The sequence below is a fragment of the Mercenaria mercenaria genome, chromosome 13 (genome assembly GCF_021730395.1).
Source record: "Mercenaria mercenaria strain notata chromosome 13, MADL_Memer_1, whole genome shotgun sequence".
NCBI lineage: Eukaryota > Metazoa > Mollusca > Bivalvia > Venerida > Veneridae > Mercenaria > Mercenaria mercenaria.
This window is the reverse complement of record NC_069373.1, coordinates 79,615,362-79,639,544: the sequence shown is the minus strand read 5'-3', so window position 1 is coordinate 79,639,544 and position 24,183 is coordinate 79,615,362. Positions and strand designations below refer to the sequence as shown.

At 34.3% G+C, this 24,183-nt stretch overlaps 1 protein-coding gene across 1 annotated transcript in view; it reads right to left on the bottom strand.

Annotated features, from left to right (window-relative positions):
• Positions 1–653: 653 nt before the first annotated feature.
• Positions 654–24,183, bottom strand: part of LOC123529337 (uncharacterized) — a 64,860-nt gene continuing 41,330 nt past the window's right edge. Inside the window, exons 23-39 of the mRNA XM_045309641.2 lie at positions 23,932–24,096; positions 23,270–23,434; positions 22,726–22,749; positions 22,173–22,363; positions 21,263–21,418; positions 20,848–21,009; positions 20,224–20,365; positions 19,138–19,267; positions 18,624–18,733; positions 17,883–18,047; positions 14,397–14,561; positions 14,127–14,150; positions 10,624–10,780; positions 10,061–10,205; positions 7,112–7,290; positions 5,121–6,170; positions 654–2,713 (exon numbers count right to left, since the gene is read on the bottom strand). Coding sequence (XP_045165576.2) covers positions 2,710–2,713; positions 5,121–6,170; positions 7,112–7,290; positions 10,061–10,205; positions 10,624–10,780; positions 14,127–14,150; positions 14,397–14,561; positions 17,883–18,047; positions 18,624–18,733; positions 19,138–19,267; positions 20,224–20,365; positions 20,848–21,009; positions 21,263–21,418; positions 22,173–22,363; positions 22,726–22,749; positions 23,270–23,434; positions 23,932–24,096 — 3,134 coding nt within the window. The 3' untranslated portion in view covers positions 654–2,709. The remainder of the gene's footprint in view (positions 2,714–5,120; positions 6,171–7,111; positions 7,291–10,060; positions 10,206–10,623; positions 10,781–14,126; positions 14,151–14,396; positions 14,562–17,882; positions 18,048–18,623; positions 18,734–19,137; positions 19,268–20,223; positions 20,366–20,847; positions 21,010–21,262; positions 21,419–22,172; positions 22,364–22,725; positions 22,750–23,269; positions 23,435–23,931; positions 24,097–24,183) is intronic.

Genomic DNA, 24,183 nt, shown 5'->3' with positions numbered 1-24,183 from the left:
TTGAGAACTCAATATATATCCGCATCCACGTATCCTTAAGTATAAAAGATATGTGCTCGTTTTGTAAAAGCACGTCTTGGATTTAAAGTAGGTAGAGGTTATTAAATAAATTCAGTGATGTATTTGCACTTTTCACTTTTTCTGTGTAACATATCTGATAAATGTACTTTCAAAATTATGAAAGATATGGCCAAAAAAGTTCAAGAGGCGTTTAAATTAGTACAGTTGGTAGGCAAAAATCTTTTCACAGTGAACACAAACAATCCTCTCTATAAAAAATGTTCACAGTTTGAACAAAGTTTGATATAAACTATAAACTTAATCCCTAGGAAAATCAAAACCAAACAAAAAAAAATAGTCGTATGTCAAACATTTAACAAACAGGGCATCTTTACATAAGATTTAAGCAGACAAAGTGTCCTTTATGTCTACCAGAACATAAGAGCGAAAGGGTTTTGCAAGTTTCCGTCAGCTAAACTTGCTGTAACGACCACCTCTTTTAAGCAGCCACTTGCATTAACAGCCGATCACCTGACATCTGTTCTTCATTTCAGCCAGATTATGTTGCTACCTTGGCTGGTTGTTTAACGGGGTATACCGAACATAGGTATTTTATATACTTGTTAATGTACGGAAAAAAGGAATTCGAACAATTACAGTTTACCATTTTATTTATAATGTAACATACATGCATTGTAATAACTCATTTGATGTATTTTTTGTTTTCTAATGGCTATACACTAATTGAACAAATAGATGCGATAATCAAAGGCCAATATATCAACCCGGAGGTCATGGAATATTTCCCATTTGGGTCACGGCAGCACCTTCTCGAATGGCACAAACATTGGGGTTACTGAAGCGGGATTAGGAGTAACTTAAATAAACTTCAATCTTTCATCACAACTGAGCTAAAATAAATTGGTATAAACTCAAGTAGTAAAGGTTATATTGTTTTTGCAAGTCTCCTGTCCTCATATATGCAATAAATTTACTTTTATGATATGTCAATTAAGTTAGGTATTTTAGAATATGGTCTAACCACCCTCCCCCGCAATATTTTACACATAAATATATGCCAAAGAGTCAAACTGATTTACCTCTATCTATCAAGATCTCTTAGTTTCTTAGTTAAAACTTTGCTATGTAGACTGAGGATGTCAAATCACAATAAGCATAATTACTTTGCTCAGACATGAAAAAATTATGAACTAGATCTAGTCTATACAAATCGGGTTAAATCTACATCTGAGGTAGTTGTTAATTTACAAATAATTTAGCTTAAGCTAAAGTGCTAATTTATACAAATCTGATAGCAATATTGAGAATCAAATGCTAGAAATCCGAATGTAAGTGCAAAAAAGTCTTAAAATTAACACAAATTCCGTTGATATGTCTTATGTAAATTTTTTTTGAATAGCTCTCCATAGTTTGCTTTATAATTAGAGAATACATAACAATAAACATTAAACAGATGATGTTTTATGATTCAATGAAAAATAATTATTAATGATACAGGATAATGGACAACCTATAATGAAACAATGATACGTGAATTTGTAACATAATTGTTGATAGATCTATGATGCACGAAAAAGTTTTATGAAACCAACACATTCCAAATATATATGTTCCCCACGTTTTGAGCAACGGCTACTGTGCCGCTCAAAGTTATATTGATATACTATAGAATAAGCAATTTATGAAAGACTACAGCGTGAAAACAAAATATGACAGTTAAATATACAATATATATCATCAGAACAGTATATATGGTGTCAAGCGACAATACAAACGTAAATTCCAAAAGTAATCGATACTGAAATAAGCATTTAAACATGATTTTGCTTTTAGTTTTACGTACAAAATGCATACTGTAACAAGTGTAAGAGAGTATGTTTATTTTATTGGTTTGGTGTTACATTTTCTATTTAACATACATTTGTTAAACATCTTACTAAAAAGGTTAGTCAAATGTTGACCTGTAAATGATTAAGTGTATCAAATTTTGAAATTGTACTTTCTCCAAAAAAATTATCTGAATATTACAAAACCTGTAACATTTCAACCATAGATCTGTATCGTATCAGCCATATGTCTTTAAGGTATCAGCCACTTATCTTCAACGTATCTGACTGATATCTTTACCGTATCAGCCATATGTCCTATCGTTTCAGACATATATCTGTACCTAAACATCAATCCTTTATGTACCGTTTCAGCCATATGTCTTCACCGTATCGCCCACATTTCTGCACCGTATCAGCCATACGTCTGCATCGTTTCAGCCATATGTCTGCATCGTTTCAGCTATATGTATGTAACGTATCAGTCATATGTCTGTACAGTATCAGCCATATGTTAATCTAGAAGCATTTATTGTGACAAAACACTGTACATTTCTGCATGCCGGTTTACTTTCCAACGACAAATGAACGTTCCTTACACCCTTTAGAATGTTTCTATATACCGAACGTGAAATGAATATTCATGTTTATATCTATCAATGTATCATACAAGCAATATAATACTTTTTTATTAATCAAAATGACAAACTCACATACACAGATACACGATGTGTTTAAACAACACAATGGGATAAATAATCAACAAATGCTTTACTAAAATAAAACAAGCAATGATATGTACGAGAAATCAAGTTTGATAAAATGAATGTTGATTAAATTTCGCCTTTGAAGTTCACGGCTTTTACCTGAAAATAAAAAAAAATCAGATAATGATGATTTACTTATCAAATTAAATTTCAATAAATCATTTAGTTACAGATGTTAGGAAATTATTTTATATCTAAGAAGTATACGTAGGCACGTTAATAAATCAAATATTTCTAAAACTTCCACTTTTAGTTGTTTCAAATGATAGTCTTGAAATCAGAGCAGAGCTGATTTGATAAAAAAAAAAGATATTGCGATACATTGTAAAAGAACAGCTCAAAAACGTACTTATAATATACAATTATTATGGTCAACGACCTAAACTTCAGATTTACAATTCAAATGGACACGTCCATCACATACCACTTAGAGTAAACAACAAAAAACCTAACGACCATGCAGATTGCCATTTGTAAAACACGCATTTAAACGGAGATTTAAATATGAGATTTTCTAATATTAAATGTATTTTTTGTGCGTTCATACGGGTATAAACCACATTGCAATTTCTGGCATCTAGCCATTTGCCAGAAGGTCAAAAGGATCTTCTTATACATACTATCACAACAGCGATCTTTATTAGCCTTGTGGCAGCTTTAATACATCTCCAAGTGTTGTTATATTTTTGCTGTCTTATTCTATTCAGTACCTGTGTAATAGAAGTCTGCTTAAGCCTGTGCTTAGTGGCAAGAGAGTGTTGCACTGTCCATTACGTCTCCTGTACAGACTCAATCAAACCGAGTCTGTTATTATTTTGCTTGGTTGCATTCATGTTAGTTTTAATATGCCCAGATTCACTTAATATATTTACGCTTGTACGGCAGAGTACTATAAATTATAAGGTTCCTTAACACATATGGGAAATCATATCATTAATTCTCTACTGACGTTTTTAAAAATAAATAGAATAGCCAAAACTAGGCATTTTTTAAACTTTAAGGTATTAGAGCCGTAATAGAGTACCTCCTTTCTGAAGAGTATTCTGTTCGTACAATAAGCCTACTTTGACTGAAATTTTTCAGGGTGCGTAGGTTCAAGCCCCATTGGGACCATTCTATTTCCTAATTTTCCTTTTTTTCGTACTAAGTTTTTTTTACTTTTTTTCAAGACTTATTATTGATTTATTGTACAAAAGTGGAAACTTTTCATTTGATAAGCAATTTCTTGCTGTTCAAAGTGAATTTACCTCTGTAACAGAAGGGGGTGGAGTTAGACATCTTTAAAATACTGTGTTACATGCGGTAATCTATTTTGCCTTTACTCTTAAGATTACATACTGTGGAAGAAATCTAGGTAGGTTTTAAATTTGCCCCAAGATTATTTTTTAATGAAGTGAGCAAAATTTAAAACAGTCCAACAGAAATCGACCATATTTTTTTTAATGTTGGAGTTTAAATTCTGCCTTATCAAATCCCGTTTACTTGTGACACCCTAGACAAAATGATATTTTGCGTTTTATTACTGTTTACTAATAGTTTGGTTTTTCTTTTATTAGAATTAATGGGATAGTGAATTCTCTGCAAACGTTTTGGACAGTGGCCCTCACTGCAATTTGTTTCTACTTGAGCTTGAGGAAATACTAAAAATCATACAAAAATTATAAAAAACGGCGCGGTAAAAGTTGTGAAAATTTGCAACACAATGCAAAAAAAAGTCAACTTTAAGAATACACCAAGCAAGTACCATTTTCTAAACATTACTATTGAGATCCAATACCTTAATCTGTCTTCAGATAAAATAAATTAAGATGCCATTGAATCCAAGGTTAATTGCAGATGCGTGCCGGTTGGTGGTTTTCAAAGATTTTTAAGCGGCACCGTTTCTTTATGGTTTATTTTCTTGAGTTTTTTTTTTTTGGTGGGGGAGATGTCGATTCGCACGTAATAATCTCTCAAAAAAGGTTACTCTTGATTTTTTTGCTCCTTTGTTGTTTATACGAAAGTAAACGTTATTTTCATTCTGTTGAAATACGCAGTGAATGTTGATAATTAATAAATTTTTCATTTTGGTATTATAAATCATATCAACATGACAAACAAATCAGTTTGTCAATCCTGAAAGAAATATATCTATACGGTCATTTATTTGAACATACCTAATAAAAGCTAAAAAGTAGATCCTTCGGAAGCACCGAGAACAAGGCAAAGAGTGAAAATTGCAGACTCAGTTTGATGGAGTCTGTTCATGAGCAGTAATGGAAAATGCAACACTGCCCACGCCCCCTAGCACCGGTTTAAGCAGTATTCAATCTTCTAATCTAAATGAGTCGAAATCAATGCTCCCGAAGGACCAGAAAATATAACAACACTGAGATGAAGTCGAGGCGACTTTTTACGGCCGCCACACAGCACTTAACCCTAGCCCCTAGCCTATTCAGTTATGTAAGGAAAGGATTGTTGATAAAGCGTGCCATCTTATTATTATCTAAACGCCTGCTTAACTTACCATTCTAGATTTATTTTTCTTCTATATGCGATCCTATTACCACAACATGCTGCCAATGTTGGCGTATATACATCTTCTCCACAGCAATATGTGTCCGCTCCATACTTCCTATCGTGCAGTTTCCCGTCACAACAAATTTCCAGTACAGGATCATATGCCTCAGTGTCGCAACATTTTGTTCTGTCGCTGCCGCATGCGTTAACTTTCCCTCCACAACAAATTTCTCTGTTACTGTCGTAGGCTTGTCTCTCGCAACAACATTCTGCAGATGGGTAAGGCTTTCGTACAATCTGTCCATCGCAACAGGTATGCGTTCTTGAATCATACGCCATGCTGTAGCAGCACTGAGTGTAAATTCCAGCAATAGCTTCTTCCAGGTTACCATTACAACAGCATACCTTCTCTCTGGCATCATATGCATCACCAAAGCAACACCGAGCCCATGGGTCCTTGATTGTACCGTTGTTGATATATCCGTTACAACACATCTGTGTCTCGGGGTTATAAAATCTGTTATTGCATTCTTTCTTGATGGATGTAACTTTTCCATTTTCACAAACCTGTTTCGCTGGATTATACGCTTTCTTTTCGCAACAAGCAGTGCTCGCTCCTTTTACGCCAAGTTTGTTTACCGTATTTTTGCAACAAATTTGTTTAGTGGGATCAAACGATCTCTTTCCGCAACAAACAGAGGAGCTACGATTTCCAGGCTTTGATAATTTACTTACTTGACCATCGCAACATATCATCTTGGAAAAATCAAATACCGTGCTACCGCAACAGCATGTGTCCCCTTTAGACTTCTTTTTGTTTAGTTTGTCATCACAGCAATGACTTTTGCTTGGGTTGTATGATGTATTTCCACAACATTTCGTCTCAAACCCGCTGAGTCTAGGATTGACTTCGTCGTTACAGCAAATTTCTTTCTTTGGATTATGTATATTTGAACCACAACATGTTACCTCGTCGCCTTTCGGGCGATCAAAGTATTTCTCTTCGCAGCATATCCCTTTGTCAACATCAAACTGTTTTGTTCCGCAACAACACGACCTACCATAGGAAAATGAAGATTTCTGATAATTCGATGAACATTAAGCGTATAACTATTAAAACGAGTCACAATAGTAAATGCGCACCCTTAATTCCCATCATACCGCTTCGCCCGCTTAGCTCAGTAGGGAGAGCATTGGTCTAACGATCGCGGGTTCGATCCCCGGGCGGGGCGTATGCACTCCGTGACGATTTGATAAAAGGCATTGTGTCTGATGTCATTCGTCCGCCACCTCTGATATTTCATGAGGGGAAGTTGGCAGTTACTTGCGGAGAACAGGTTTGTACTAGTTCAAAATCCAGGAACACTGGTTAGGTTAACTGCCCGCCGTTACATGACTGAAATACTGTTGAAAAACGGCGTTAAACCCAAAAACAAAGACAAACAATCATGTTTATGAATTCCCATTAAAATAAAACAAATCACTAAACGTTGGCATCATAAGCGAAATAAACCGTACAGTTCCTGAAATAACTATCGTTTATCACTCATATACACATATCAAAAGGTGGGTCTATCTTTATGCATGATTTTAAACAAGAGAAACTGAATAATTAAATTCATATATAAAATGCAATGAAATGTATTACATTTTACTTTAGGGGCCTCTATGACCTCATGGTTAATGTCACTGATTTCGAAACTCTTGCCCCTCGCCGATATCGGTTCAACCCTCAAATTGGGGCGTAGAAACCTTCATGCGAGGAAGCCATCTAACTGGCAGTCATCTAACTGGCAGTCATCCAGTTGGCTTATGAAAGATTGAGGATTTTACCCAGGTGCTCGCACAACACAACATTATGACCGGTGGGACACCACAGGTCATCGTCTACGATCAGAAGCTTTAAAATCACTATATGACATATAATTGTGTGGGCGTGACGTTAAACCCAACAAAAACTAAAACGAACAAACAACTGTGATAATTATTACAGTATACCTTTCTTCGAACTGCTTCTTCTGAATTTTGCCTCCACAGCATAATTCTTCGTTTACATCGTAACGAGGGGTTATATTATTTTTAGCACAGTCATCACAGTCCGAATCATAGCTTTTCCCATTACAACATTTAGTACTCTCTCCAAAACTTGGCTGCACCATTATATTGTCACAGCAAACCTACAAATAGCAATGATATGTACACAAAAGAAATAGTCTAATAGTGGAGCACTTCGAACACAAAAGCTTACGAGTTGAGCGATTGTTTTCCAACTGAAAAAAAAGCCAAATGCATTGAGCATAAAATAAGGATTCGATGCATTTTTAACGTTTTAAAATTTGAACATAATAAAATTATAGGGAAACAGAGATGTTTTACATGAAAATTGAACAGTTTATAAAGTAGGTATATTATTGTAAAAACAGTTAGTTTATAGATATATGCTTGAATTCTCGAGAAAGGACTACATTTAGGGGCCATACTTCTGGACATTTCATGAACTTTAGAAACCTCAATATTTTCAAAGAAATGTTACATATTTTCATTTTGATGCATTTGCAACGACATCCCAGGTGCTGAATTTTTTAATAACTTGGTAAAACTTCGGAATTTTAAAAATAGTTTTGTTTCTTTTTTTTACAAATGGAATCCTTTTTCTAAATAGGAACAATTTTTTGAGAATATTCTAAACACGGGTTAGTACGGGACATTACGGTAAAACATGAAGATTTCTACTGAACAATAAGATTGTCAATATGGTGTACGATTACAAACAAGTTTTAGATCTTCTTTTATGGAATAATCATGTCTATTTCACGAAAGCTATCATGTACATTTGTCTACTACAGTTTTTTCCCTTACATTGAGTTGAAAATGGCAATCTGTCAAAAGTGCCTATGGCGGACAAATAGAAAAAAATGATTAGATCAACGAAAACCTTCTTTTCGTTTAGTTTTAAGACTGTCATTTTTCAATTTGTCCTTTATATGCAATTATTCACAGTCTGCTATTAATAAATGAACATAATGACAGTCATAAAAAGACATGATTATTCAAAAAAAAACAAAAAAAAAAAACAGAAGAATTTACACGGACGCAAACACACACGGACGGAAGGACAGTGCGATTTTTACTTATTATTTGTATTTTACCACATTTATATGGCATTTTTTTCATACAAAATATGTACGTTCAAAAGTGCTTTTCAAAGACATTAAAGAACACATACATACATTTATATACATGTAAATGCATTGATAAAGATTTAAACGAATGGTAAATAAAACAAGATCATCCTTGCTCAACGCTAAATCACGCAACATACTATTTAAAGAGAGCAATCGCTTTCTCAACACGAAACAAACTTTTCATGAATTTGTTATTTTTGTTTGTTTGTTCGTTTTGGGTTCAACGCCATTTTTCATTTTGTTATCTTATATAACATGTATGAAAAAGGTGTGTTTTTCAAAGAATTTTTAAATGCGGACAGTGAGTTGAATCTCTGAATCTAATCTATGATGCGGGCCGCTGTGTTTTGTACACATTGAATATTTTGCAGTATATCTTTGGAAAGTTTAGACAGCAGCGAGTTAAGTAGTACTTTCGATGTAACCAGAGTGTTCACAAGACACTTGGTAGCATCAGCTGTGATGTACTGTCTATTGTGGCCTATTTGTCGAAGTTGTGCATAACTAGCTCTACATAGAGAGTTAACATGCTGCGTCATGACCATGTTTGAATCCATTCTAGCACCGAAATTATTCACACAGATTGACGGTTTAATCCGAGAGGGTCCTACATTCACGCAGATATTTTCGGGTATTTATGAGAGATTTTGTATGAAACAAAATGACTTCAGTAGTGTCAATATTGAGCTTCAGCATGTCTTGATGCATCCAAGAGACAATGTCTTTGAGACAGATCTCAATTCGAGATAGCGCGTAATGTTGGTAGGAAACATGTTTGGCTTAAACGGGGGCCTCTGTGGCCGAGTGGTTAAGGTTGCTGACTATAAATCACTTGCCCCTCATCGATGTGGGTTCAAGCCTCACTCGGGGCGTTGAATTGTTCATGCGAGGAAGCCATCCAGCTGGCCTACGAAAGGTCGGTGGTTCTACAAGATTGCCCGTTCGTGATGAAATAACATACGGAGAGGCACCTGGGGTCTTCCTCGACCATCAGAGCTGGAAAGTCGCCATATGACCTAAAATTGTCTCGGTGCGACAAACCCAACAAAATAAATAAATAAATTGGCTTCAACGACAAATATAGTTGTGAGTCATCAGCATAAAAGTGATGATTCAGTCCATGACTTCTGCAGATTGAACCGATGGGTTTTGTGTACATGATATAGTTTTTCGGTCCTAGGACAGATCCTTGAGGTACACTGTATTTCATGTGGGCTGTAGTAGACAGTTCGCCATATTGTCTCGGTCTGACCCAAACGTAAAATATTATCAAAACGTTGTCATCGTCTAAGAAAGAATTACATTTGTATACAGATAGAAATAATCAGTTTTCAAAATACAAGAAAATGATGTTTAACCTAGTAATTTTAAACTTCAGGACTGGAACATTACTGAAAATAATCAAAAATAAAGGTATGTAAAAGTTCTAAGAAAATAGTGAGTTTTTCGGAAGTTCAAGCATTCATCAGTAAATTGACAATATTATTCTTTTTAGAATGACATATCTATTTTATAAGCTGTTCAATTTTTATATAAAACAACTATAAAAGTAATAATGATAATTATATTCAAAATTTCAAGTCGTCAAATGCCCATCGACTCCTCAATGGATTTTATCGTTTGTGAAAAAAGTGGTCAGAAGCTTAATTAATTGCACAAAAAGGTAAATGTTTAACTCAGCCGGTGAATAAAGCGGAATATCATTTTATAAGGATTTTGCACGCTTTTGATTTCTTAATGAATACGTTTGGTGCGGGAATACCTGTGTTCTTGTGTCGTACGTCTCATTATGACAACATAACGTAAATTTTCCCGCCACTAGTGGTAAAATGTGGTTACCGCAACATAAATGTGTTCGACTGTCGTATGCCCATTTACAACAGCATTCTGTAAAGTTGCCGGCATATCTACAAATAATAATCGAGATTGTAACATAGTTTTCATTGAAGTATGAGCCATATGAATATGTTTGACTGGTCTAATTAATGTTTGTCGAAATACATTTTATTTAATAATATTTGTGAGAAGATCCTTTGGAAGTGTAGAACACTAACCAAACAACGTAAAGCAGACTAGGTTTGACTGAATCTGTTCATTACAGGTAATGAAATTTGAAACACTATTCGCCCAAGTTCATTATACTAATATAGTTTCGCTAGACATACATACGAACACTGTACATTTTACGAAAATATCTTGATAAGGTATCATATGAATGCATACCAAAGACAAATACATGTACACTTTAACACAACCATACAACACAATACGGAATCGGTACAAGAAAGTTTGATGTAAATATATACACAGGTATATAATGCTCACTTTGATACAAGGTTATTTTCTTCACAGCAGATGAAACAGTTGGGATCATAGGCTTCAGTACCGCAGCACTGTGTATTACTGCCCGCCATTCTTTTGTGTGGCACGCCCTCGCAGCAAATATAATAACGCTCGTCAATTGTAGTATTACCACAAGGAGCTAGAAAACATATACTCTTGGTAAATCATTGGAATTCAGTGAAAAGGCACATTTAAATTCAGTGCCAGAAGACTTTTTTTCTTTTAAACAGTAATCGTTTTATGTGACCGTAATGCTTATTTTGATCAGTTTTATCTTTTAAAAAAGTTATATCACTTATAATTCATTTGCATAAATTCAAAACTGGCTGCAATACATAATCATCAACTTGAAGACAGGAGACAACACCTCAAAACAAGGTCCCTAATATTTGACCTTTACATTAGCCACACTAGATACATACCCGACCTAGGCCTCCAACAACTTCGGTGACAATCTATGACAACTTGGAAAATGGTTGTCTCCCATATTCCAGGTTTCATAGTAATATCTCTTTATGCCCCCTTCGAAAAAGTGGAGGTATATTTCTTTGCACCTGTCGGTCGGTCCGTACAGCCAACGGTTTCCGCCAAATGATTTGAGAACCACTTGACCCAGAACTTGGTAGCATAATTGGGCGTACGAAGCAAATTACCCCTATAGAATTTTGTGTCAGTAGGTCAAAATTCAAGGTCACAGGAGCTTCAAACTTGAAAACGATTTCCGCCTAACAACTTGTGAACCACTTGACATATGATTTTCAAACTTGGTAGCACGATAGGAATTTTCAAGTAAATGACCTCTGTAGTTTTAGGTGATCCTTAGGCCAAAGGTCAAGGTCACAGGGACCTAAACATTGAAAACAGTTCCCCTCAATAACTTGAGAACCACTTGATTCAGAACCTTCAAACTTGATAGTATAATTGGGCGTATGAGGTAAATAACCACTATTGTTTTTGGATTCACCAGGACAAAGGTCAAGGTCACAGACCTGAACATTGAAAACGGTAACTTGAAAATCACTTCAACCAAGAACCTTCAGACTCTTTTGGGCTAGTAGATCAAAAGACAAGGTCATTATGATCACGGAACTGACAGGAATTTGTAACAGAGTTACCAACAGTTGTGCCAAGTAATTAAACAATTTTGATGTATTTCTTGCACATCAATTCATAATAGGGAAATATTTGTGTCAAGTAATTTTAAAATTCCTTGATGAATGGCATAGTTACGAACTTGACAAGAAACAGGCCATGTTAACTTTTTACCTCTTAGTGTGACCTTTACCTAAGAACTAATGGTCTTAGTCTTGCCAGTGACACGTCGTCTGAATATGGGAAACATTTTTGCCAAATAATTTCATAATCCCTTGATGAATGGCAGAGTTATAGACCGGTTAGAAAAAAATCATATTAACCTTTAACCTCTAAATATGACTTTGTCCTTAGAGCTAGGGGTTTTGGTCTTGCGTATGAATGGCAAAGGCATGGACTGGACACGAAACAAACCCTGTCAAAATTTGACCTTTAAGTTTGACCTTGATATTGGAGCTAAGGGTCTGGGTCTTACGCATGACACGTCGTCTTATGGCAAGTTATTTGACAGACTACATATGGGTATTTATGCAGCTACACTTTTGTTCTCTTTTTTGTACGTAAAAGAAAAATAGCCACATAAACGCTTATGGAAAGAATGACATCAAAGAAAAAGGATAGTTACCAATTGTTCCTATAGCTACCTAAGTATGCAAATGAAAGCTTGTACGGACAAAAGGAAGGACAGAAGGACGGAAGGACGCAGCCTATTTTTATGCCCCCTTTTTTCTTAAAAAATGGCGGGGTACAAAAATGGGACAAGTCACCATGGGGGACATACGTGTTTTACAAACAGCTGTTGCTCCTAATGGATTTTTTTGTAATTTAAGAAACAACGACTTTGACGTTGAATAAGAACCGAGCGGCTCAAATACGTCATACTCCTGTTTACAAGACTACCTGACTAGAAATGCTAGATTCTTTACGTATTGATGTATTTAGCCAATCTACATACACTCAAGTTAAGTAAAAAAACAGCATTTTTTTCTTATTTAATTCATTCTTGCAACATTTATGCAAATATTTTGATATACATTTGTCATTATTCATTAAATCGAATGTGATGTGGTGGTTTCTTTTCTGATACTCGGAGCTTGTTCATTGGCACATGTGCATGTGGAGCTCAAGTTTTAAGGTATTGGACCCGTAATAAAGTACCTCCTTTTAGAAGAGTATTCAATTCCTACCATTAACCTACTTTGACTGCAATTTTCAGGGGAGCGTAGGTTCAAGCCCCACCGGGACCAAATTTGTTTTTCATATTTTCCTTTTTTCTAGTAAGTTTTTACTTCTTTCAAGGCTTATTATGGATGTATTATACAAAAGTGGAAAATGTTCATTTTATAAGCGATTTCTTGCTGTTCAAAGTGAATTTACCTCTGAATCAGGAGGGGTAGAGTTAGACATCTTTATATACTGAGTTACATGCGGTATAAGTTCTCTGTTTTGCCTTTATTCTGTAAATTTCATATTGTGGAAGAAATGCAGGTAGGTTTTACTTCTGCCCCAAGGTTATTTTTGAATGAAGTGAGCAAAATTCAAAACAGATCCACAGGATTCGACCTTAATTTTTCAATGTTGGAGTTAGAATTCTGTCTCATTAAATCTGTTTACTTGCGGCACCATAGAAAAAAATGATATTCACAGTTTTATTTGTGTTTTATAATTGTTTAACAATAGTTTGATGTTTCTTTTATCAAAATTAATACTGTAATGAATTCTCTGCTATCGTTTTAGATAGTGGCCATCACAATGAAATTGTCTCTACTTAGCTTGACGAAATACCATAAATTATACAAAATTTGCAAAAAACGGCACGGTAAAAGTTGTTCAAAATTTGCAACACAGTACGAAACAATATCAACTTTAAGAATATACCAAGCAAATGCCATTTTTTAAACATTACTATTAGGGGTCAAATAACTTAATTCATGTTAACACAGATTCCAAAATATGTATTACAAAATTTTAATAAAACTGACTGTAAAAAAACGCTGTTTTTTCTTTTTTCAAAACTGTCCAGATACTTTTTACCGACGTTCCTAATTAGATTTTAATGAAATTATTTCTCAGACAGTTGTACATTAGTCTTAATTTATCACGTGGTTAGTGTATCTTTCTTCCTAGATCTTTTAACAACAATAAACGCACGACATTCTCACATTTGAATCTCAAATGCGTCAATAATTTGGCATAAGTTCACGTACAATCATTACACCAAGCCATTCGAAAGATATTCCCTTTGCTATTTGTTTTCATAGCATTATCTAAGTTTCTCTAATTCAGACTCATTTTGTCTTTTAAATTATAAAAGAAGTAAAATTACAACTGCTTTCAATTCTAAATGTTCCTTCTGTCCCTTCTAAGAATTAGACAAATAAACAAATACTTACTTCCACATCTCTTCTCTGGTTGTTCTACAAATATAATCATATGAAATTGTTATTACTAGAAACCGAAATGTTAGATCTAGTGTTGCATAACGCAGTGGTATTTGACATAAAAGTATATTTTCTTGCATTTGCAGTATATGTTCTACAAAAATAGCATGTTTTTTACTGTTTGAAAACTTGTCAGACAATATTGAAGGTCTCCAATTAAGTATTATTTATAATTGTTCATTGGCAATATAATATTCATTTAATCAATAAAACAGTACTTACGGGGACATGCGCCTTTGGAGAGATCATTGAATATTCTATTTTTAACAACTTTGAGCTCATCAAAGTTTTTCAATGCTATAGCGTTTTCTTCTGATGGTGGACTCGCAACTTCGTTCAGCTCCTTGGCGTCTTTCAAACCAATACCGAGAGCAAGTACATGGATACCTGTATGGCAATGGTAAACCATTTAAATAAGACGAAGCTGAAGAAGGAAAAAGTTACCAGTTAAGGAGGTAGGTTACCTTGTTACCAGGGTTAATTCAAATTAGTTGAACCGCTGCAATATTTTGTATTTCGTGTAATCTAATGATTAAACTGTACAATCTCAATATCGTTTATCTCTGTTACTTCAAGTATATTTTTATCCGGGTTTGAAGTACATGACCCTCTAAAGGTATTTTATATTTAAAGTGGAAGAACAATACGGTTATCAAATATTTTTAGTGTATTTTGGTTTCATTGTTATCCGTAGAAGTCTGCATAATTGATAATTTTACTAGTGTGCGCGTTAGCTATCTTATATAAGCTAAATATGGATATATCACAGGGCTCGTGTTTCCATGGTAACGCATTTTCTCTCATTTTTAAACAACTATGTATGAAAACGGGTTTTTCGACGGCTTCGGTGCCATTCTGTTTTTTGACCCACATTGATAATTTGAGTAACATTATTAGCAAAATACCAAGCACTTTACATGGTACCACATTTTTCTTAACGTTTAAAATAACCATGGCAACAGATGTTTAAATAGCTTTTACTTTGTTTTTATCGTAATTTCTTATAAATATATCAAATAAAATTATCTTTCTTGTTAATGTAGCTTTAAACCATCTTATTTCTAACGTAAGTAATATTTTCGTGTTATTTGCATTTATTTAAACAAATTGTACAGCTAAAAATACTTATACCAGTACCCCTTGTCTGACTTTTTTTATGGAAAAATCGCTCTGCATGCTGCTATTATTCTCACGGATATTGTTGAAATGCAAATAAAAAACCGAAGCTGTGTTCCTTGAATAGACCAGTGTCCAACGCTTTTGAACTTTTCATTTAGATATATAGTCACGGGCTCCATTTCCATGGTAACATCAATTTCATTCAAGAAACCACAATTTTCTACTGAATTTGAACAGTCTTAGAGCTTAGTTTTAGTATATAAGTAACAAATTATCAAAGGAAACTAAAATAGGTTTTACAAATCAAACTGCCCAATTTCTATTTGAAAATGTCGTAATAAGTAACCTTTCACCTAGCTATATCCCAAATAACATCAGTAACCATCATCTATTTTCTTACATTCCGTATAACATTTCAATATAACACCATAAAAGAAGCAAAATATTGATTATTATTCAAAACGGAAGACTCATAAAAATATTTAAGCAAGTAATGGCTGTTTGAAAATAGTTCATATAAAGAAAATGCACAGAACTACTTACTTTCAAAATAAAAGCTATTAATTTTGCGCGGTAACTGACACGTAACGTCATGACGACAATGACGTCATTTTAAGGCAACAATGTTTTGAAGCGTTTCTGCGGCAATTTATTCATTATTTTTGCATTATTAAACCATGGAGTATCAGATCGGAGACAGGTTCATGATTTGTTTTCAGTAAATATTGCTATATTTTGTATTTCGTTTAAGTTAATGTTTTAACTACCACAATCTCAATTTCGTTTATCTCTGTCGCTTCAAGTATATTTTTATCCTGGTTTAAAGTACATGGCCCCCTAAAGGTATTTTATATTGAAAGAAGAAAAATACGGTTATTTTAACACTTTTCAGTGTATTTTGGTTTCAATGTTATCCTTAGAAGTCTGCATAATTGATAATTTTACTAGTATACGCGTTAGCTTTCTAATATAAGCTTAAAGTGTATATGTCACAGGCCTCGTGTTTCTATGGTAACGCATTTTCTCTCATTTGTAAACAATTATGTATGAAAACAGGTCTTTCGACGTCTTCAGTGCCATTCTGTTTATTACCAACATTATTTTTAACATTATTTTGGAAATATTATTAGCAAAATATTAAGTACTTTACGTCGTACCCAATTTTTCTTAACGTTCAAAGTAACCATGGTAACAGCGATGAGATGTTTAAATAGCTTTTATCTTGCTTTTTATCGTAATGTCTTATAAAATATCAAATAAAATTATCTTTCTTGTTAAAGTAGCTTTAGACCATCTTATTTCTAACGTAAGTAATATTTTCGTGTTATTTGCATCGATTTAAATAAATTTTACATTTCAATATAACTACATAAAAGAAGCAAAATATTGATCTTATTCAGAGCCAAAGACTCATAAAAATATTTAAGCAAATAAAGGCTATTTTAAAATAGTTCATATAAAGAAAATGCACATAATAACGCACTTTCAAAATAAAAGGCAACAATGTTTTGAAGCGTTTCTGCGGCAATTTATTCATTATTTCTGCATGAGTATACCATGAAGAATCAGATCGGAGACAGGGTCATGATTTGTTTTCAGACGAATAGATATACAAACACATTTAGTTTGTCGTAAACGTTGCCGTGAATCATCACAATAGCTTCCGGTTGGACATGCGCACATGCAAATATTAAGGTAAAGAAGCTAAAAATGAAGCTGAATGGTTTGCGACGGATTGTTGACGGATGAACATTTTAAAAATTGTAATCAAATACAGTGTGTTAAATATCATATGACTAGGGGTGTGAGAGGTGTTGCACATTTCATTACCTCTCATGAACAGACTGAATCAAACCGAGTCTGTTATTATTCTGCTTGGCTGCATTCTATGCCTCCAAATGATCTTTTTACAGATTTTATTTTTCATCAGAATTGCGGCAGACTTGAGTCAGTAAAATCATTACTGGTCTGAATTTGACACCGTCTTTTAATGTGTTTGAAATAATTGGATATATGAAGAATTGTGCAATATGCCTGTAATAAGGGATAGATAAAAGCTGGTGAAGCAAAGTAATAAAACATTTTGTTTTGTTTTGTTATCGATACAGATCATATTGTTTCTATTATGAATATCAAATAACCATACGCGTCAAGCCGTTTATGTTTTGTACCTCAATGATAACAAAGTTAAACGATAAGCAACCTTAGATAATGGCTTACTTTTGCGAAATCGTATCTTTGGCAAAGCAGAAGGAGAATGAAAAATGAAATACAAGTCGTCTGACTTCATTACTTTATGTCACACTTACTTGACAACCATAGCTCTAGGTTCAAACCTTCCACTGGGTGACAATAAAGCCAACTAGCTTGCTTTCAAATGGTTTTATCCAAGTGCCAACCTGTACATAGATCTTCGTACACGATAAATATGTCATATACACCTGACACAAAAGATGCTTATTTCACAAATTTACAGAACAGCGTGAGTAATGTGTCTGTACAACTTAACATTTTTTATGTTATCTATGCGTTTTCTTATTTTTTGTACAAAATCTAATCTAGTACGTTTTACACCATGTTCTACCTTACCTTGATTTTTGACGAGATCTGCTTGTTTCTTTGTATCAGCAGGATTATCAGACTGGCCATCAGTAATGACCAAAGCGAAGTTAGGAGCTGTTGGTCTGTCACCAGCTTGTGTTGTGAACATCTTCTGTCTCATCACCTGAAGGGCTAAACCTGTGTTTGTGCTTCCTATACAATGATAAATGTAAAACTTAACTGTTAATTGCTTTCTAACACAAAACCCACAGCCGAAATGTCAATTAACACTTTATCAAATACGGGTTTTTCACCTTATAAATGATGTTTGTCGCATAAAATGATAGATAAAGAAGTATTTATTTTTATTTTTCTGAAAACAAAACGCTGCTTTTAAAATTCCCATAACTATATCAGATGTATGCTGTATCTCGTATGACTGTGATATGATGTTCCTGCTTGTCTTGAAGTAAACTGTTATGTCTTGTTCAAATCTTTGAGTCAAGTAAAGTCATGCTATTGCCACAAGTATGCACTTACGCCTTATAATGGATGTGACAGGATGATAATAATAAAGTCCTGAAGTACTTCCGACTTCTTCAGTAAGAAAAACACAACAAAAACGGCAAGTCCTCGTGAAAAACATGTAGACGAATTTTTCCTCCGCATATATCGGATAATTCTTAGTAATTTTGCAAAATATGCCTGTATTATTTTATCATCTAAAACCAACTTAACACAGTACATAATAGTGACAATGTCTTTAACCAACAAAAAAGATGGTTTTACCTCGAATGTAGGGGAGTTTGTCAACTGCGTCTAAAAGGGATGTTTTGTCAAAGAACTTATTCAAATTGAATTCTATTGACGCGTTGTGTCTGTATGTTAACAATCCAAACCTGCAAAGAAAATATATCTATGTGTAGTGTTTATAAGTTAACATTCCAAACTTGCAAGATAAATATAACTTTGTGGTTATATTCCAAACCAGATGATAAGTACCACTTTGTGTTGTGTTCAAACGCTTCAAGATTAGAATCATTTTGTGTTGTGTTTATATGCTAATAGTCAAAACCTGCAAGGTAAATATCACAATGTATGATATTTAGCTAGTATCGTAGAATCGTAGCAAATGTGATATTAAAAATGTCTTTCTTGTAAAACTATATTGGAATTGGAATTATATTATTGCTTTCAGAAGGACGCTATTAGAGCAGGGTAATAACAATTACCCTAGGTAAAACCAGTAGAAAGTAAAATTACCTGACACCAATACATTAAATACATATACACCATAACTAACCTCACGTCCGGAAATTTTGAGCTTCCAATAAGTGATTCAACAAAAGTTTCCATACGTCTCCAGTTGTCTTCCCCAACACTTTCTGACGAATCCAATACAATCACAATATCGACAATTTTGCCTGCACATTCTGCAACGAATTCAATACAGTCATAATATCAACAATGCTTCCATTACATTCTACAACACATTAAGTACAATCAAACTATCAACAATGCTTCTAGTACATTCTACAACGAATTCAATACAATCACAATATCAACAATGCTCCCAGTACATTCTACAACACATTAAGTACAATCAAACTTATCCCCACAATCCGTGGCATGTTCATAATTGCTTTACATACATACCTAGACAGACAAACGCAGCCACCCAAGGGTGCAGAATTTGTCAGAAACAAGTGCTACACTAAGCGATCTGACCAAAGGCACACAGCGAGACAAAGCCCTCAAAACAGAGACACAACAACGGGTAGAGAAAGGAAGAGAGAGACTTTACATACAAGCATATCCAAGTAATTAAGCAAAAACTATCAAAAGCTTATTTTTCCACGGCTCGGGGTATATCACCCTTACAAACAAAGACCTCTTTCTTGGGAAAACCCCGTACTGGCTCCTTTCTTGGGTGGGAAACACTCAAGATCATCAGCGGAAGTTCTAATGCCTGAATCGGGGTTCGAAACTCTGTCCTCTGGATAGACTGACGAGCGGGCTACTACGAGTCCATCGAGCCATCCAAACTTTGTACATTAAAGGAATAATATAATTTTAAATGCATACAGTTTATAGCATTACTAAACTAAATATAACTGTCTGGGAAAACGCCTTCACTGAAAACAAATCTCGTTACTGTTCGTACTTGATGTTCAAGCCAACGTAAAATGATTTGAATGTTTGAAGGGCGCTAGACACAAATTTTATTACATGTATATAGGTGAAACTGAATATGGCTGAATAGTGCAAATTATTTGCCATTTTGGCAATACAAGGTACAAGGTAAACGCAATTTCCATCTCAATATCAGATTTTCAGGCTTATCTACAAATACTTTTGCAAATGACATTAACGTTAACAAATGATTTACCACAACATCTCTTATCATCTTCAGGCTTTCTGTTCCTGATTTTCTTATTGCAGCAAATCTGGGTAGTAGGATCAAACGCTATCTTTCCACAGCAGCAAGATGTATCGCCATAAATTTCTTGGATGACGCCATCACAACAACGCTGTAAAATTAGTACTGAACATAGAAAATAATAACGCAGAAAAAGTTTTCCAAATCAGAGAATGGATGTTATTAATTTTTAAAGTCATCAACAGAGCTGTAATGGAATAGTTTAATTTGGAAGATATAAGCATGAAAGCATAATAATAAGACTATGTGGATTTTTATCCACCAGACAGCTAGTAATCAATAGAATGGTGGTGTTTTAATTTGCAAGTTTAATGTTATACCCTACAGATTACTGCCTAAAAAAGATTTCCACAGAATATTTAGATTCTACATGTTTATATAATGTACATAATTCGTTGTCTAGTTTTCAAACAGGAAATTGTTTTAAGTATTTTTATGCTTGGTTGCTTTGTACGCTCCTCATAGATTTTATAACTTTACATTACTGGTAAAAAAAATGGAAAGTAATTACGTAACAGATGCTTTGTAAATGTATAAATACCAAAATATTGCTAGGAAGAACACTGTGAATACCTGATAGGCACAATCATATAATGGCACGAGTTCTCCATTTACACACTCATAACAGCGTATATCATAGCTAACGGTGACGTTTGTTTTCCTCATTGTGCAGCATGCTCCACTTTCCCCTTCATCACCGTAATTCATGTAAATAGCGTCATCACAACACAATTCCTGTTTGTTAAATATACTAACGTTTGAATTATGTTTGAATAAGGAAAACGAACTCGTTAGTAATTAGTGCAATTAGCTGTTCCTAGATAATCTGTAATAGTTGATACGCCATTTTTCGCTGGTGAGTCTTGGTGAAATAGAAAAAAATATGTATACAAGTTTTAGGCGAAACTAATCAGTGACACAGCCATGTGTTTGTTAGATCAAAACTGTGAAATACTGAAGTCTCCATTTACAAAAACTGGACTTTTACCTTAACAGGATCATATGTGGCCATTCCACAGCATTCAGTAGCATCCTTGCTTGACTTTTCGATGACAGAGTTACCATAGCAACAGATGGCTTCATCCGGATTGTATGCTTCATCATCACAACATTCTGGATTCTTGCCAGGTGGTTTCTCATTGACCTTTAAACAGGACAAATTAAGGAAATTGTTATTTGAAAATGAACTTGACATAATTTCCTACTTCATTGTAGTTTGAAGATGTGCAGAGGGCTTCAGTTACAGGGTGGTAAAGGTCGTTGACTTTAAGTTATTTGCCTATCATCGCTATGGGTCTGAAACTTCGTTTGTGGGGTTATATTACTACATGTGAGGAAGCCATCCAGTCTGCTTATTGGAAGTCGATGGTTCAGGTTCTACATACGTGAAAGACGCCCGGAGGGGCGGCTGGGGTCTTCTCTACTATCAAATGCTATAATGCTGCCATATGATAAAGTTGTATCGGTGTGACGTTAAGCCAACGAATAGCAAAAACAAGCAAAAGTGTCGGATGCCACGCAGGTGAGATTGGCAAGTTTTAAACTTTTGTGTTCTCTAGCACCTTGACAATAAGACAACCAGTAATATCTGAACATGGTGTTATGCGAATTATATTCAATATCATCTTTGTATTGCAGTGTATCATACAAATAACTTTAAGATGAAATAATATTCCATTATACTTTAAAATGTAAACACAGATTATACTGGCCTATGTATGGTGTTTTTTGTACATTCAATGCTTTCTGTGGTTTGACGTTTAATTTCCTCTGATATAAAAAAGATATAAGTCCAACAGGAAAAACTGCATTCAAAGTACGCCGCCATTATTACAAGTCTTCGGAATTCGACGTATTTCTTTGCAGTTGTTGTTAGGGTATTGTTAGATGTATCATACCTTTTTGTTACAACACATTTCGGTTTTTATGTTATACACTGTCGTCTTGCCACAACACATTTCTGTTTTTACATTATAACTCTGCTGGTCACAACATTTTGTATTCTCTGCTGATCCACCCTGTATAGGCTGGGGACGTTCATTACAACACACTTGAGTAAGAGGGTCATACACAGTGTCTCCGCATGGCACTGATTAAGATGTAAGCAAAGACATACACGAATATAGCAATAACTATCTATCTAGTGTGCACGTTTGAGTAAAGTACATCTTTTAAATAAAATTATACGATAAAGTTAGTTATAACATTGAACTTTTAAACTGATCATAAATTTTCATAACGTTCATAAGGATTTTATAATAAGATAATAATATGTTTCTACCTTTAAATATATATCTATAATAGTAAAACCGCGCTTTGTATGAACAGATTTTTGAAGTAGTGTGAAAGAGAAAAGTAGATGTATTTCTATTTATGACCTCAAATGGTTGGCATTAAATTAGTAAAACCGACCGGAAAAATATTATTATAGATGATGAAATAATTACGTACGGCCACAACGTTCTTTCGGTCTCTCTGCAAAAGTAGAAATACACTTGCACAAAAATATAATTATATTAACTAATATTCTTTTAAAATTTGCAAATAATAATGAGAAATGTTTATTAACTTCACGCTATGATTTCCTCAGAAGGTATATGTATGAACATCGAATAATATGCGTTTTAAGAACTATTACCACAACATACTGAGAGAAGAATTAAACACTGAAACTTAGAACGTACTCACGTGTACGAAGAAGTATTTGAGCCGCGCCATGAGAAAACCAACATAGTGACTTTGCGACCAGCATGGATCCAGACCAGCCTGCGCATCCGCGCAGTCTGGTCAGGATCCATGCTGTTCGCTAACGGTTTCTCTAATTACAATAGGCTATGAAAGCGAACAGCATGGATTCTGATCATATTGAGCGGATGCACAGGCTGGTCTTGATCCATGCTTGTCGCAAAGCCACTATGTTGGTTTTCTCATGTCGCGGCTCATTTATGTATTTTATTTATGTGTTTGATGTATAATGAATCAGAAAATAACATACGTGGGCAAACACTCTTTGCAAGATCGTTGAATATTCTCTGTTTCACGACCTCAAGTTCGTCAAAGTTTTTCAATGAGATGGCATTAACGTCAGCGGGTGGACTCGCAACAGCTCTCAGTTCCTTAACATCCTTTAGACCAACACCAAGAGCAATAATCTGGATACCTGTTGAATAGAATTGTACAATAATTTTAATTTATTCGTTAAAAGTATATAAGATCCAAATTTCATACCTAAAATTATGGACTTCTTCTTATAGTTTATTTAAACACAAAATTTGTGTAATTTATGAAAGTGTTAAAAGCCGAAAAAAGCATCGAAATGATTTGATTTTATATCATTGTTTTACTATCATCGTCGTTTTTGAGAAGTCACATGTAGAACATACCGATAAATTCAAAGACCAAGACAGTGGTCAATAAAAAATTTTAACCGATAAGTATGAACATTTTAAAGAAATCTCATGTCTAATGCATGACTTTAGGTAACAAATCAGTAATGAGGCATTCAGTAAATTCTGTGCGAATACTTATTATTGTGTGACATTCCGCATTCTTCGGACGATAATCATATTATCTTAAAGATTTAATGTTTACGGCATGAACATTCCAGTATATCATATTCATAATAAATATCCGAGACATTCTTAAAACTAACGTTACCTTGTTCCTTGACGAGGTCAGCTTGTTCTTTTGTGTACAGAGGTTCATCAGACTGTCCGTCTGTTATTAACAAAATAAAGTCTGGTGCACTAGGCCGGTCCCCATTCATTGGTATCAACATCTGCTCCCTGGCCACCTGTAGAGCTAAACCAGTATTTGTACTTCCTGAAAGAAATATTGGTATGACGTCATACACTTTGCAGAACAGGTCAACTGTGAATGACGAGTTTATTAAGGAAGTTCTGCACGCTT